We start from the raw sequence: 14,185 nt of genomic DNA on the forward strand, positions 1-14,185 counted from the left end.
GTGCTGGCCTGGATGGCAGGGGAGTTTGGGGGAGAATGGACATGTGTATATGGATGGCTGAGTCCCTTCATTGTTCACCAGAAACTACCACAACATTATTAACAGGCTATATCTCAATACAAAATTAAAAGTTTAAAGTTTAAAACAAAATAAATAAAACATTTAGTCCTAAAAAGTAAATAAATGAAAATAAGATTCCTGGGCCCTAACCTAAATGTAAAAAAATCCAAATTTGAGTGGCAAGCCAAGAATACACGTTTTCAAAAAGCTCATGCAGTGCTTTTGATGTTTATTGCAGTTGGAAAAACTCTGCTCTTCAGCACAGAGGAGTACCAAGCGTAAGACAGGGGTACTTCTTTAATGTGTGCACTGTATACAGGTTGACAGCAGTAATAATGCCCAACCAGGAGTACTCAACAGAATGAACAGGTGTTAAAAGCTCGTGACTGGACCACCCACAGAGATGCTGAACTCAGTCACATGTGTTTCCCTAATGTTTCCCGGTTGATTCTACTGTGCACTCCTGGATAAAACCACCGAATTAATAGTTTCTAGGTTAAGACCAGAGGTGGAGGGTCTATAGAGCAGACACAGTTACTGATGGGGACAAGAGGCAACATTTAATTTAGGGATTAAAAGTTCAGTCAAAGGAGTAAGCCCTATAGCTTTGTAGTACAGCTAGTAACTTAAATCCTCTCTGACCTTCTCATCTGTTAAATGAGATAATAATAATGCAAAACTTATAGGGTTATTGTCATTATTGGATAACATAAAGCAGCTAAAGGATTAAGCTCAATACCTAGCATATGATATTTAATAAATGTGAGGCTATTGATTTATTATTATTATTATTGGTAGGATAAGTTAGATAAAATGACAAGCATGAAGGTGAAATCCTTAAAATCTCAGCCCCTGGGTAGTGATTAAAAACAGGTAATTTGGAGTTATAAGGCCTGAGTTGAAACTGAAGTTCCACAATCGATATCTTGGGCAATTAAAAAACTATATTTTGACAAAATTTTCTCATTTGAAAAAAGAAAAATTAAAAAAGGATAAAAAAGAGATAGTATACATAAAATACATAGAACAGTGTTTGGCACAGTGTTGGTCCTTAGCATATTATTATTCTAATCATAAAGCTGTAAGCCACTCAATGATTTTTCACAAGCACCCTTGGCAGGTCTACTAGTGAAATCCCCACCAGAATGCTACTCTTTCTAGACAACTCAAGTATAGTTTCTCTGCTGTAAAGAGACCTTACCAACACAGAACATTGTCTTTTATGTTCTCTGAGCGAGGGTTTGAAACTCAACAGACTGAAGTTCAGGCCTGACTCTGTCATAAAGTAACAAGCTGTGTGTGTGTGACTTTTGCCAAGTCGCTATTTCTGAACTACACTGAAAAGGTGAAAGTGAAAGTATATTCGGTCAGTCATGTCTGACTCTGTGTTCCCGTGGACTCTAGGCCACCAGGCTTCTCTGTCCACGGAATTTTCCAGGCAAGAATACTGGAGTGGGTTGCCATTACCTTCCCCTGGGAATCTTCCTGACCCAGGGATTGAACCCTGGGTCTCCCGCATTGCAGGCAGATTCCTTACCATCTGAGATATCAGGAAAGCCCATGTGAAAAGGTGAGTGACATCTAAAAGAATGAGGATTATTACAAGGATCAAAATTTGAGGAAATTTGTTTCCTGCTAAAGAATCAATACAAGTCTATTATTAAAATACCGACGAGTAGATATAAGCTTATCTAGGATCAGTAATCAATTTGAATAACCACAAAATTTGTTATAAATCTGATTTTAAATAACTGTGAAATTGCCTGTCACTTAAAACACTTGGAAAGGTTTTGTACTTTTAGTCTCCCTGAGATTCTGATTAAAATAAAATTGCTATATTGCATTGTGTTATTTTCTTATGTTTCTCTCAAATATTCATTTCCTGATGTGGTGAAAATGCCTGGAAAGCAATATAATCAAAAGATCATTCCTCAAAAACCCAGCAGCCAGTGAAATCAAAGCAATCTCCTCAAAAGTATTTTTACAGTAAAAATGTTTTTGATTAATATGAAAACAAATTCATAGTAAACAAGAATGTGATCAAATCTTTAAAACTCTAAACCTCTAGTATGTGAATGACAGTCTCCATGATCATGTATGACAGAAAATGTCTACTATATTTTTCTCCATTTACCTGAGAGCTGCTCCCCTGCAGAATAGGAGACTCAATTTTCTGCTGGCTTTTACCAGTCTCTTTTGGAGAACAATTCCCTCCTTTGGGTTCATCTGGATTAACTTCCTTTATAAACCGATGGGCAGCATCCAATACATTGGATAATAATTGCGATTTTGTCTATAAAAAAAAAAGAAAATAGGAATAAAAAGCCCAGTGTCAGCCTAAGTAATTTATATATATTAAATCATGTTTTCATTATTCTATGACTAGCTAAATTCAATGCATTTTGTTCAATATTTTAAAATATAAATTGCCATTTTATATCAGCCATATAATAGTGACAGTTGCCATCTACTGAATCACTAGTTTGAGCTCCCATTATCTAAGTATCTTAAAAACATATCATTTAATCCTCAAGTCAACTCTAAAGTGTTAACTATTTTTTATCATTGTTTTAGTGATAAAGTTTTGAGGGTTTAAATAACTTGATCGTGGTTACATGGTGAGTGGGTGGCAGAGCTGGGAAGTGACCCCAGGTGTATATAATTCTAATAACTCATAGCCTTTCCATTATATCGACCTCAAGTAGATAGATGAGCTATTTTGTGCACACCATGGCTAAAGAACTAAATATAGTTGATGTAGAGGGAGTCTGAATAAGCAGTAATGAGTATTTCCTTGGTGATAAAACATCTTTAGGAAGTATTAACTACTCAAAGTGCACATCAGGAAGTGCCCTATCAAACTCCAAGTGCTTTTGGTCATGACTTTGCTCATGAGATACCAGGAAGGCCCTCCCTCCTCTGTTACCTCCTTTGCCTGGCAGACCCCTTCGTCCCCTTCTAGATTCACCCCAAGTTACTCCCACAGGTTCAGGAACCCGTCTTTGCCTTCCTCCCCTAGATGCATGTATCCTCTTCTTATTCTGAGATCTTTACAAGCCCACACAAAATTGATTTTGAATCATTTTTTGATGTCTATCTATACCATAAAAGTTCACAGAAGAAAAAACATCATGTCTTCTTAAGTCTCTGTACAGTTACTACAGTGCCTGGCAAATAGTAATATAGCAAAATAACAAAAAATAAGGTGTTTCAGGGGATAGAGAGAGCTACAGAATTAAAATAAATAATAAGGGGAAAAAAAGAATTCAAAGACCTTGTCAAATGCTTTCACATGGCTGGAAGAACAAAACAGGCAAATCCCAGGGAGGTCCTATTTTCTGAAGGGCTTCCTAGCTGCAATAACCTTGATTTGCCCAAAACTGCAGGAGTATGGATCCCATCTGAGCTTGAACCAGATAAACTCTCGAGGGAAGATGCAAACCCTTCAGAGACTCGCAGAAAACCTGGTATTAGGTACACAAGGAATAGTTCTTGCTTCTTAAACAAATGTTCTCAAGACAGAAGCAAACTTCAGCAGGGATCAGAAATGGTTATTTTATACTCTCCCATGGAAATATCCCTATTTTAAAATTTTCATCTAGTTATCTATTTAAATAGCTAAGACTACATTGACACTTTCCAGTTATGACCTTTTGTAAATCTATTAAGATTCATTGCAATCTGGCTTTGGGATAAATCAGTGAACATCAAATTAGCCAGTGTTATTTTACACTGAATTAATAAATTTATCTATGAAAAATTACTAATATGACCTATGCACACATATTACTGTCCATATACAGACCTATGGCATCAGCTCCAAATTTTCCCAAGGATCATCAAAAAGCCTTTAGAGACTTAAGCAGTCCTCATTTTTAAAAACAAATTCATATTTATAATACACAATTGTTGTCTATATTCACTATACTGTGCATTAGATCTCCATGGCTTATTCACCATGTGTTATGAGCTTGTATCTTTAAACAACAACACTCTTATTCTCCCACTCCGCTATACCCTGGTAAACACCACCTTACTCACTGTTTTTTATGAGTTTGACTTTTGTGATTCTACATATAGAGTATATCACACAGTATTTTTCTGTCTCTGTCTGACATATCTCAAGTAAAGTGTTTAAGGTCCATCCACGTTGTCACAATGGCCAAAGGATATCCCCCTTTCTCATGGCTGCATGATACTTCATTGTGTATATAAACCACAACTTTTTTATCCATTCACCCATTGACTGGCATTTAGGTTGTTTCCATATTGTGAGTGATGCCACATAGGATTGTACCTACTTCTTCAAAACCCTCTTTTAATTTTCTTTGGGTATATATTCAGGGGTAGAACTGTCTAATTGAATGGTAGATCTATTTCTAATGTTTTGAGAAAACCTCATATTATTTTCCATAGTGGTTGAACCGATTTACTTTCCCACTAACAGTGTACAAAGGTTCCATTTACACCCAATCCTTGCCAGGACCTGTTGCCTTCTTGTGCTATTACTTGATTTGCAATTAGTGAAGATCATAAACAGGCACAAAGGAAAATTTGGGGGGAGTGATAGAAATACTGTGTATTAATTTATACTGGAGGTTACACAAGTGTATTGACAAACATATTTTCAGAACTAATTAAACTCCATACTTCAAAGGAGTGCATTTTACATAATGACATGAACATACTTATCACTGTTGAACTGTACACTTAAAAATGGTTAAGATGGTAACATTTTATATTGTTTGTATGTTAAAATTTTTAAACAATGTGAACACAGAAGTAACAGGTGCATTTTGTGTTTCACAAATTAAACCTGAATAAAATTGAAAAGAAAAAGGAAATTAAGCCAATGGTGATGTTTCATTTTTCCAGAAATACCTCTACTTTAACAAATATCTTTTTAAGCAAAGTAATCCAATTTAACCTAATTTTAAATTCCCTACAACAAAATATTATTTATTTCAAAGGTGGTTAAAATTTATAGTTTATACCTTATATTTTGAAAAATATCAGAAAGCAATAGTATTAATTTTATATAAAATTATCAAGACAGAATTATCATTCAAGTATATATATTTAAGTAACACAGAACAAAGATTATTCCTGTCTTAAAATGAATCTTGCTAACAATAATTCAACAATCCTTATAACATTTTTAGGTAACATATTAAGAGATATCAAAATGGCCAAAAAATAATTTTATTTTTCAGTTAAATTTACTGCTAAAAAATAAAGTAAATGTCATGAATAGCTGAAACATTGGAATCTTATATCTAAACATCTTAAAATTCTGTTAATTCAATATAAATAAAATGCCAATGTGAATTTTCTTTCCCACAATGTCTTGCCTTACAAAGGAAAAAAAAAAGTGAAAGTTGCTTAGTCAGTGTCCTACTCTTTCCAACCCCATGTACTATACATGGGGCCCTTCCCTTCTCCAGGGGATCTTCCCAATCCGGGGATCCTCCCAACCCAGGGATTGAACCCAGGTCTACCCACATCGCAGACAGATTCTTTACCAGCTGAGCCACCAGAGAAGCCCAGGAATACTGGAGTGGGTAGCTTATGCCTTCTCCAGCGGATCTTCTCGACCCAGGAGTTGAACCAGGGTCTCCTGCATTGCAGGCGGATTCTTTTATCAGCTGAGCTATCAGGGAGACCACCTTACACAGAAAATGTGCTTTATTTTTGGTTTCCTGAAACTTAAATTATTAAATTGTATCTCTAATAATAGATATGAACATTGTTCCTTCCATTAAACAAAACTACACACATCATCAAACGATTACCACCGTAAGTTTGGTGAACATCCATCATGTCATGTAGATGTAAAATTAAAGAAATAGGAAAAAAAATTTCTTTATGATAAAAACTCTTAGGATTTACTCTCTTAACAACTTTCATATATAATATACATATATTCAATCACTTGTGTGGAGATTAGGTTGAGTTTGGGCTTTTTTTTTTTATCTTGTGGCTGTGTTACAATAAAATTTTATTTACAAAAACTGATGAATCCCCTAGCATCTCAGTGGTTAGAACTCAATGTGTGTAGTTTTTTGTTTTTTATTTTTTTAATTAATTTATTTGAATAATTGACTCAGGGAGCTCAAACTGGTGCTCTGTGACAAACTAGAGGGGTGTGATGGAGTGGGAGGTGAGAGATTGAGTTTTTGTTTTTACTTATTTCCATGTTTGACCAAGCACAAGCATAGTGAAGAGAGGAATAGACATACTCCTTTCACTCATTTCACCTACATATTGCAGAGGAGAGGACAGTTGAAAGGTAACATGGACTTCGGAAAAAAGCACAAGATTTTTAGCAGCAAAGTTAAAAATGTTCTATAAAAGCAGAATTATAGAACAAACTTAAACTATCTGTCTCCTAAGAGGTGAAAAATTTAACAGAATCCTTAAGATTAGAAATTCACCATAATACTTCAAAGTTCCTAGATATGTGAAAAATATATCATATGTATGTTATTTTTAACAATGTTAATTCTTCCAATGAGTGCAGAATACCTTTCCATTTTTTTGTGCATCTTCTTCAATTTTTTTCGAGAAGATCTTCATAATTTTCCTGCACAGGTTTTTCATTTCCTTGGTTAAATTAGAGAAGGAAATGGCAACCCACTCCAGTATTCTTGCCTGGAAAATGCCATGGAAGGAGGAATTTGGCAGGCTACAGTCCTTGGGGTCACAAAGAGTCGGACACGACTGAGCAACTTCACAGCAACAGGTATTTCTTGCTGTTTTTGCAATGGTAAATGAATTGTTCCCTTAATTTCTCTTTTCATTTTTGTTGTTAGTGTATAGAAACACAACTTTTTATACTGATAGCAAATTTACTGCAAATTTATGTTTTCTGTTTACTATTCTAATAGCTTTTCAGTGAGGTCTTTAGAGTTTTCTCTGAATAAAATTATGTCATCCTCAAATAGTAACAGCTTAATGTCTTTCTTTCCAATTTAGATGTCTTTTATTTCTTCTTCTTACCTAATTGCTCTGACTAGGACTTTCAATACTATATTAAATAACAGTAGTAAGAGTGGCCATCCTTGTCTTGTTTCTGATTTTAGAGGGGTAGCTTTCAGGTTTTCATCATTGAGTATGAAATTCTTTGGCTGAGTGCCAAAGAATTGATGCTTTCAAAATGTGGTGTTGGAGAAGACTCTTGAGAGTCCCTTGGCGGCAAGGAAATCAAACCAGTCAATCCTAAAGGAAATCAACACTAAATATCATTGGAAGGATTGCTGCTGAAGCTGAAGCTCCAATACTTTGGCTACCTGATGTGAAGGGGGCTTTACAGGTGGCAGTAGTGGTAAAGAAGCCGCCTGCCAATTTAGGAGATGTTAAGAGACCCAAGTTCAATCCTTGGGTCAGGGATCCCCTGGAGGAGGGCAAGGCAACCCACTCCAGTATTCTTCCCTGAAGAATCCCATGGACAGAGGAGCCCCACAGGTGGACTTATAGTCCATAGAGTCACAAAGAGTCTGGCATGACTGAAACAATTTAACACACACACACACACACACACACACACACACACACCCGTGATGTTAAGAGCCGACTCACTGCAAAAGACCCTGATGCTGGAAAAGAATGAAGGCAAAAGGAGAAGGGGATAACAGAGGATGAGATGGCTGGATGGCATCACTGACTCAATGCACATGAGTTCGAGGTAGCTTCAGGAGATGGTGAAGGACAGGGAAGCCTAGCATGCCACAGTCCATGGGGTCGCAAAGAGTTGGATACAACTGAGTGATCAAACAACAACACTGAGTATGGTGTTAGCTGTGGATGTGTCATATATGGCCTTTATTACATTGAAGTATACTACTTATTTTTGTTGTTTAGTCACTAAATCATGTCTGACACTTTGAGACTCCATGAACTATAGCCCGCCAGTTTCCTCTGTCCATGGGATTTTCCCAGGCAAGAATAATGGAGTGGATAGCCATTTCCCACTTCACCATTTTATTAAATATTTTTTAACATAGATGGACATTGAATATTGTTGGGTGCTTTTCCTGCATCTGCTGAGCTGATTATTTGATTTTTATCCCTCATTTTGTTACTGTGTTGTATCATGTTGATTGATTTGAAAATGTTGAATCATTTTTGCAAGCCTGGAATAAAACCCATTCATCATTTTACATGATCTTTTTAATGCATTATATTTGGTTTGCTAATAAATCCTGAAAGACGATGCTGTTAAAGTGCTGCATTCAATATGCCAGCAAATTTGGAAAACTCAGCAGTGGCCTTCCACAGGACTAGAAGAGGTCAGTTTTCATTCCAATCCCAAAGAAAGGCAATGCCAAAGAATGCTCAAACTATCGCACAATTGCACTCATTTCACATGCTAGTAAGTAATGCTCAAAAGTCTTCGAGCAAGGCTTCAGCAATACATGAACCATGAACATCCAGATGTTCAAGCTGGTTTTAGAAAAGGCAGAGGAACCAGAGATTGCCAACATCTGCTGGATCATCAAAAAAGGAAGAGAGTTCCAGAAAAACATCTATTTCTGCTTTATTGACTATGCCAAAGACTTTTGACTGTGGATCGTAACAAACTGTGGAAAATTCTGAAAGAGATGGGAATACCAGGCCACCTGACCTGCCTCTTGAGAAACCTATATGCAGGTCAGGAAGCAACAGCTAGAACTGGACATGGAACAACAGACTGGTTCCAAATAGGAAAAGGAATACGTCAAGGCTGTATATTATCACCCTGCTTATTTAACTTCTATGCAGACTACATCATGAGAAATGCTGGGCTGGAAGAAGCACAAGCTAGAATCAAGATTGCCAGAAGAAATATCAATAAGTTCAGATATGCAGATGACACCACCCTTATGGCAGAAAGTGAAGAAGAACTAAAGAGCCTCTTGATGAAAGTGAAAGAGGAGAGTGAAAAAGATGGCTTAAAGCTCAACATTCAGAAAATGAAGATCATGGCATCCGGTCCCATCACTTCATGGGAAATAGATGGGGAAACAATGGAAACAGTGTCAGATTTTATTTTTGGGGCTCCAAAATCACTGCAGATGGTGATTGAAGCCATGAAACTAAAAGACGCTTACTCCTTGGAAGGAAAGTTATGACCAACCTAGATAGCATATTCAAAAGCAGAGACATTACTTTGCCAACAAAGGTCCATCTAGTCAAGGCTATGGTTTTTCCAGTAGTCATGTATGGATGTGAGAGTTGGACTGTGAAGAAAGCTGAGCACCGAAGAATTGATTCTTTTGAACTGTGGTGTTGGAGAAGACTCTTGAGAGTCCCAGGGACTGCAAGGAGATCCAATCAGTCCATTGTAAGGGAGATCAGTCCTGGGTGTTCTTTGGAAGAAATGATGCTAAAGCTGAAACTCCAGTACTTTGGCCCCCTCATGCGAAGAGTTGACTCATTTGAAAAGACTCTGATGCTGGGAGGGATTGGGGGTGGGAGGAGAAGCGGATGACAGAGGATGAGATGGCTGGATGGCATCACCGACGCGATGGACGTGAGTCTGAGTGAACTCCGGGAGTTGGTGATGGACAGGGAGGCCTGGCGTGCTGCGATTCATGGGGTCGCAGAGTCGGACACAACGGAGCGACTGAACTGAACTGAACTGAATACTTTGTTGTAGATTTTTGCATCTATGTTCATCAGAGATATTGGCCCGTAATTTTATTTTTTGTGTGTTTTTCTTGCTTAGTCTTTGGCATCAAGGTAATGTTGGCCTTATAAAATAAGCATTCCCTCCTCATAAAATTTTTGAAAGAGTTTGAGAATGAGAGTTATCACATCTTCTTTAAATGTTTGGTAGAATTTCATTTGTGAAGCTGTCTAGGCCTGGACTTTTGTTTTTGAAGTGTTTGATTACTGTTTCAATCCGCTTACTAGTGATTGGTCTGATACAGAGTCGAGTATAGCACACGTTTTAGTTTCTCTTACCTGAGCGGCCTCTGGCTATATTTGAGGGTGGGCATTTTCAACCTTCCCAGCCTCTGCCCCGGGGCCTGCTGCTGCCTTGCTGCTGCCACGGTCACTGCTGTGACTAGCATCACCACTGGGGCCACCAGGGTAGCGGACACCTCCCCTGTATCCAAGGTCACCTGGACGGCAGGCACTACCACCATGGCCAGGGGGGAAGCATGGGTCATGAGCAGCCCCACTGCCTCTGGGGTTGCCAGGCTGAAGTGTGCCACTGCCAGACATGGAGGAAGGCCAGAATCTCAGGCACCACCACGACTGGAAGGACCCTTGCCTCCACTATTGCCTGGTTCCCTGTGGGTGCCGCTGCAGCTGGGATTCTGCAGTCCTGCATTCTGCCTCTCCTGCTGCGGGTGGGCTCTCTGGGGCTGCGGGATCATCTGCCATGGCCAGAGGGCTGGCATCATGAGTACGACCTCTGCTCTTTCCTCACTTCTGCTTCCTCTCTTGTTCCAGTCCATTCACCCTTAGATGGACAGATGTGTGGAACTCTCTGGCATCCTGGCATGCTGGACAGAGGATGCTTTGTTGTGTTACGGATGTTTTATTAGTAGTACATTGAACGAGAGAGACAGAGCATCGTATGCTACCATGATGTTGACATCACTCCAAGAGCAGACTATTTATCATTCGGAGATGAAGTTTTCTTCCTCAACTAACCACAGCAAAAAAAAAAAAAACATGAATTCTGTGTGCTCTAATAATTCCCAGCTTACATCTATGCTAGAGTTTTGCTTTTTACTGTGTGATCTATATATCAGTAGTATCACTATCATCTGAAAACCTGCTAAAAATATGAAATCTCAGGCCCTACTCAGACTCACTGAATCAAAATCTACAGTTTAATCTGTAAATTGAACATATATTAGGTTTGAGAATCACTGTGTCAGAACACTTATCAGTCAATTGTGTTACAGTTGTTTGAAAATATCTATCTTCTCTATTGTGATGATGAATCCCTTGATTCCTTGAGAGAGGGGACCATGTAATATCTCTGCTGCCCTGTCCTTCATGCTTTGCAACTAGAACATCATTTGATGCTGACAAGTACTTGAGAAATGGTGGTTCAGTCTAATTTAACTGACTTACTGAGATAAAAATGACTAAAAATTCCATTGGAACATTCATTTCTATACCCAAGCTACCTGAGTCAAAGTCAATACAGGTAAAATCAATGACACTTTTAATAACAACAGAAAAGGGCAAATCACTTACCTCTCTAAGCCTAAATGTTTGCACCTATAAAATGAAGACAGTCTACCTAGGATAGCTGTTGTGAATACTTATCTTTTATATGAAAAACACTTAGCAGAGTGATGACATAACAGGACTTTCAAATGACTGCTGTCTTTTTATAGATCACAATAGCAAACTATTTTTCTGTAAATAAGAAATATAGTTTAAATATCCAGAAAACAGAATTCCTGCCAAACTCAATATATCTCTGGCTATGGAATAAAGAATAGGTCAGTACATAATTCTACAACCATAAAACAAATACTAAACTGGATAAATTTGTTTAAAAAAACTATTTCAGAACTCTTGAAGTCAACCAAAAGTGAACAAACTGATAAATATTTATTAAAAAAAGAAAAACTACTCTGAATTTTCTGAAGTGTAAGGCTTACTTGCATGGGGTTGCTCCTATCTTAAATGTTCCTTCCCAGGTTTGTCAATTCCTAACTGAAGACTGGCCTTGCGAACAGGGAGTGTGCCTGATTCCAGTGGAGGAGAGAGTCTTGAAGTTACATTGGCATTATCAGTGAACTAGAAAATTTGGTTATAAATGAATGAGGAAAACCTATGGCTCCAACAACCTGAGGTTTTGGTCCCAGTTGGGATGAGGAGTGGACCAGGTAAACATTAAACCTGGAAATGAGAGCTATACAAGGGCTGCTTTCAAAATGGAAACCACCCACAAAAAGAAGATTCTTGAGTATGACCTATATAAACTAAAAATAGATTTGAAATGAAAAATTCAATTAAATTGAAGACCAACCAAGATCAATCACCTAAATTGAAAAGAAAATCCACACAGCTTTTGAGACTTATGGGACAGCATCAAGCATCCAACATACATTTAGTGGAAATATCAGAGGGAAAGAAATGAGCATTAAAAAATAAGAAGAAATGAGGGCCCCAAACTTCTCTTATTTGATGAAAAACTATTACTGCAAAAAATCTACAAAGCTCAACAAGCTTCAAGAAAGACAAACATAAAGAGATCTACACCAAGACATACCATAATCAAATTATGAAAGCCAAGGACAAACAGAAAAACTTGAAAGGAACAAGAGAAAAAGGACTCATTACATACAGGGGTGCATCAATATGAGTAACAAGCTGATTTCACATCTGAAAAAAATGGAGATCCAGAAGGTAGTAAAATGATATGAAGTCCTGAAAGGAAAAACTGCCAAAGATAATTTTACATTCAGAAAACTGTCCTTTAAAAATAAAGGCAAAAATAAAGACATTCCTCAATAGATAAAGTAAGAGGATCATTCATTTCTAGCATATCAGCCTTACAAGAAATACTAAAGAAAGGTTTTAAGACTGAAAGGTATTAAATCTACCAGAAGAAAGACCGCAACCCAGAGGCATAAATATATGAGTAAATGGAAAGGATGTATTTACTTTTTTAATTTAAATTTATTTTTTGTCTTTTATTGTCTTTCTTTTGAAAGCATAAAATCATATATAGCAACATTATTAACACTGTAATTAACACAATGGACTTATTGATTTTCTGCCAAGCTGTTTCATTAGAAATTTCAATACCTCCTTTTTAGAAATTTATGAAACAGCTAGGCAGAGAATCAGTACTTAGAAAACTTTAATAATCTCAAGTAACTTGACCTAAGTGACTTTTAAAGAACCCTCAACCTCACAACATTAGATCACAAATTCTTTTCTGCCGCGGCCAGCACTGCAAGGTTTTTTTCCCACCCGGGAGTCACAAGAAACGGAGCTCGATCGCTGAGAAAAAAAAGGAGACAGAAAGATGGGGTTGAGAGGATCAGACCAACACGGCTGATGGCTGATGGCTGATGCCTTCGTTTATTGAGGAGAGTTTTTATAAGAAAATATACGTGACTCCTGGCACATATCAGAGGGCTAATATTTACAAGACAATCTTCAAACCCAACATTGTTTAAGGAGTACTTGTCCTTGAAGTGCAGCTGCTGCTAGACCTTCTGGAGCCATAAGGTCATGATGACATTCTTAGGAGAGGCGGGACAGGGCGCTTAAGGAACAGGCCTTAGGGCTTAGCAAACACGCCAAGCAGCTCCCAAGACTTTCTCCCGCAGTTCCCCCTTCTTTATTTATTTATTTATTTATTTATTTATTTTAAGGAGGGGCGGGACAGAGAGCTAAGGAACAAAGCCTTAGGCGAGGCAATCAGCCAGGCAGCTCCCAGGACTTAACCCTATCATGGGCAGTCCCCCGCACTTTTCAAGATCATGTGACATATTTTCCAAGACAGACATATGCTCCACATAAAATAAGTATTAATAAATTCATTAAGAATTGAAATAGAAAGTATGTTCACTGATCTCAACAAAAAAATATAAATCAGGAATAAATAACTTGGGGAAATCATAAAATATTTAGAAGTTGAACAACCTATTTCTAAATAATCTTTGGATGAAAAGTAAATCACAAGGAAAATTAGAAAATTGACTGGAAATAAAAGCACAACATATCAGAGTGTATGGAATGCAGAAAGCAGTGAAGTGAAGTCACTCAATCGTGTCGCTCAGTCGTGTCCAACTCTTTGGGACCCCAAGGACTGTAGCCTACCAGGCTCCTCCCTCCATGGGATTCTCCAGGCAAGAGTACTGGAGTGGGCTGCCATTTCCTTCTCCAGGGGATCTTCCCGACCCAGGGATCGAACCTGGGTCTCCAGCATTCCAGGCAGATGCTTTAACCTCTGAGCCTCCAGGGAAGCCCAGGAAAAGCAGTGCTTAGAGTGAAAGTTACAGCTTTCAGTGCTATTTGGGGAAAGCAAGAAAGATCTAAAATCAACAATCTAAGCTTCACTTCAAGAAGGCTGAAAAAGAAAAGAAAAAAGTCCAAAAGGAGGTAGAATTCAGAAAACAAGGATCAGAGCAGAATCGAAGAAATAAGAACAATTGCA

The 14,185-nt window shown here is 37.8% G+C and overlaps 1 protein-coding gene across 4 annotated transcripts in view; it reads right to left on the bottom strand.

Moving 5' to 3' along the window:
• The window catches only part of ZBBX (zinc finger B-box domain containing), a 121,388-nt gene that overhangs the window by 58,144 nt on the left and 49,059 nt on the right, over positions 1–14,185 (bottom strand). For all 4 annotated transcript variants that reach the window (XM_040248246.1, XM_040248255.1, XM_040248240.1 and 1 more), the window contains one exon: positions 2,195–2,353. In XM_040248246.1, the coding sequence (XP_040104180.1) occupies positions 2,195–2,353 (159 nt within the window). The remainder of the gene's footprint in view (positions 1–2,194; positions 2,354–14,185) is intronic.

This window comes from Oryx dammah, unplaced genomic scaffold (assembly GCF_014754425.2).
Source record: "Oryx dammah isolate SB20612 unplaced genomic scaffold, SCBI_Odam_1.1 HiC_scaffold_2, whole genome shotgun sequence".
Taxonomy (NCBI): domain Eukaryota; kingdom Metazoa; phylum Chordata; class Mammalia; order Artiodactyla; family Bovidae; genus Oryx; species Oryx dammah.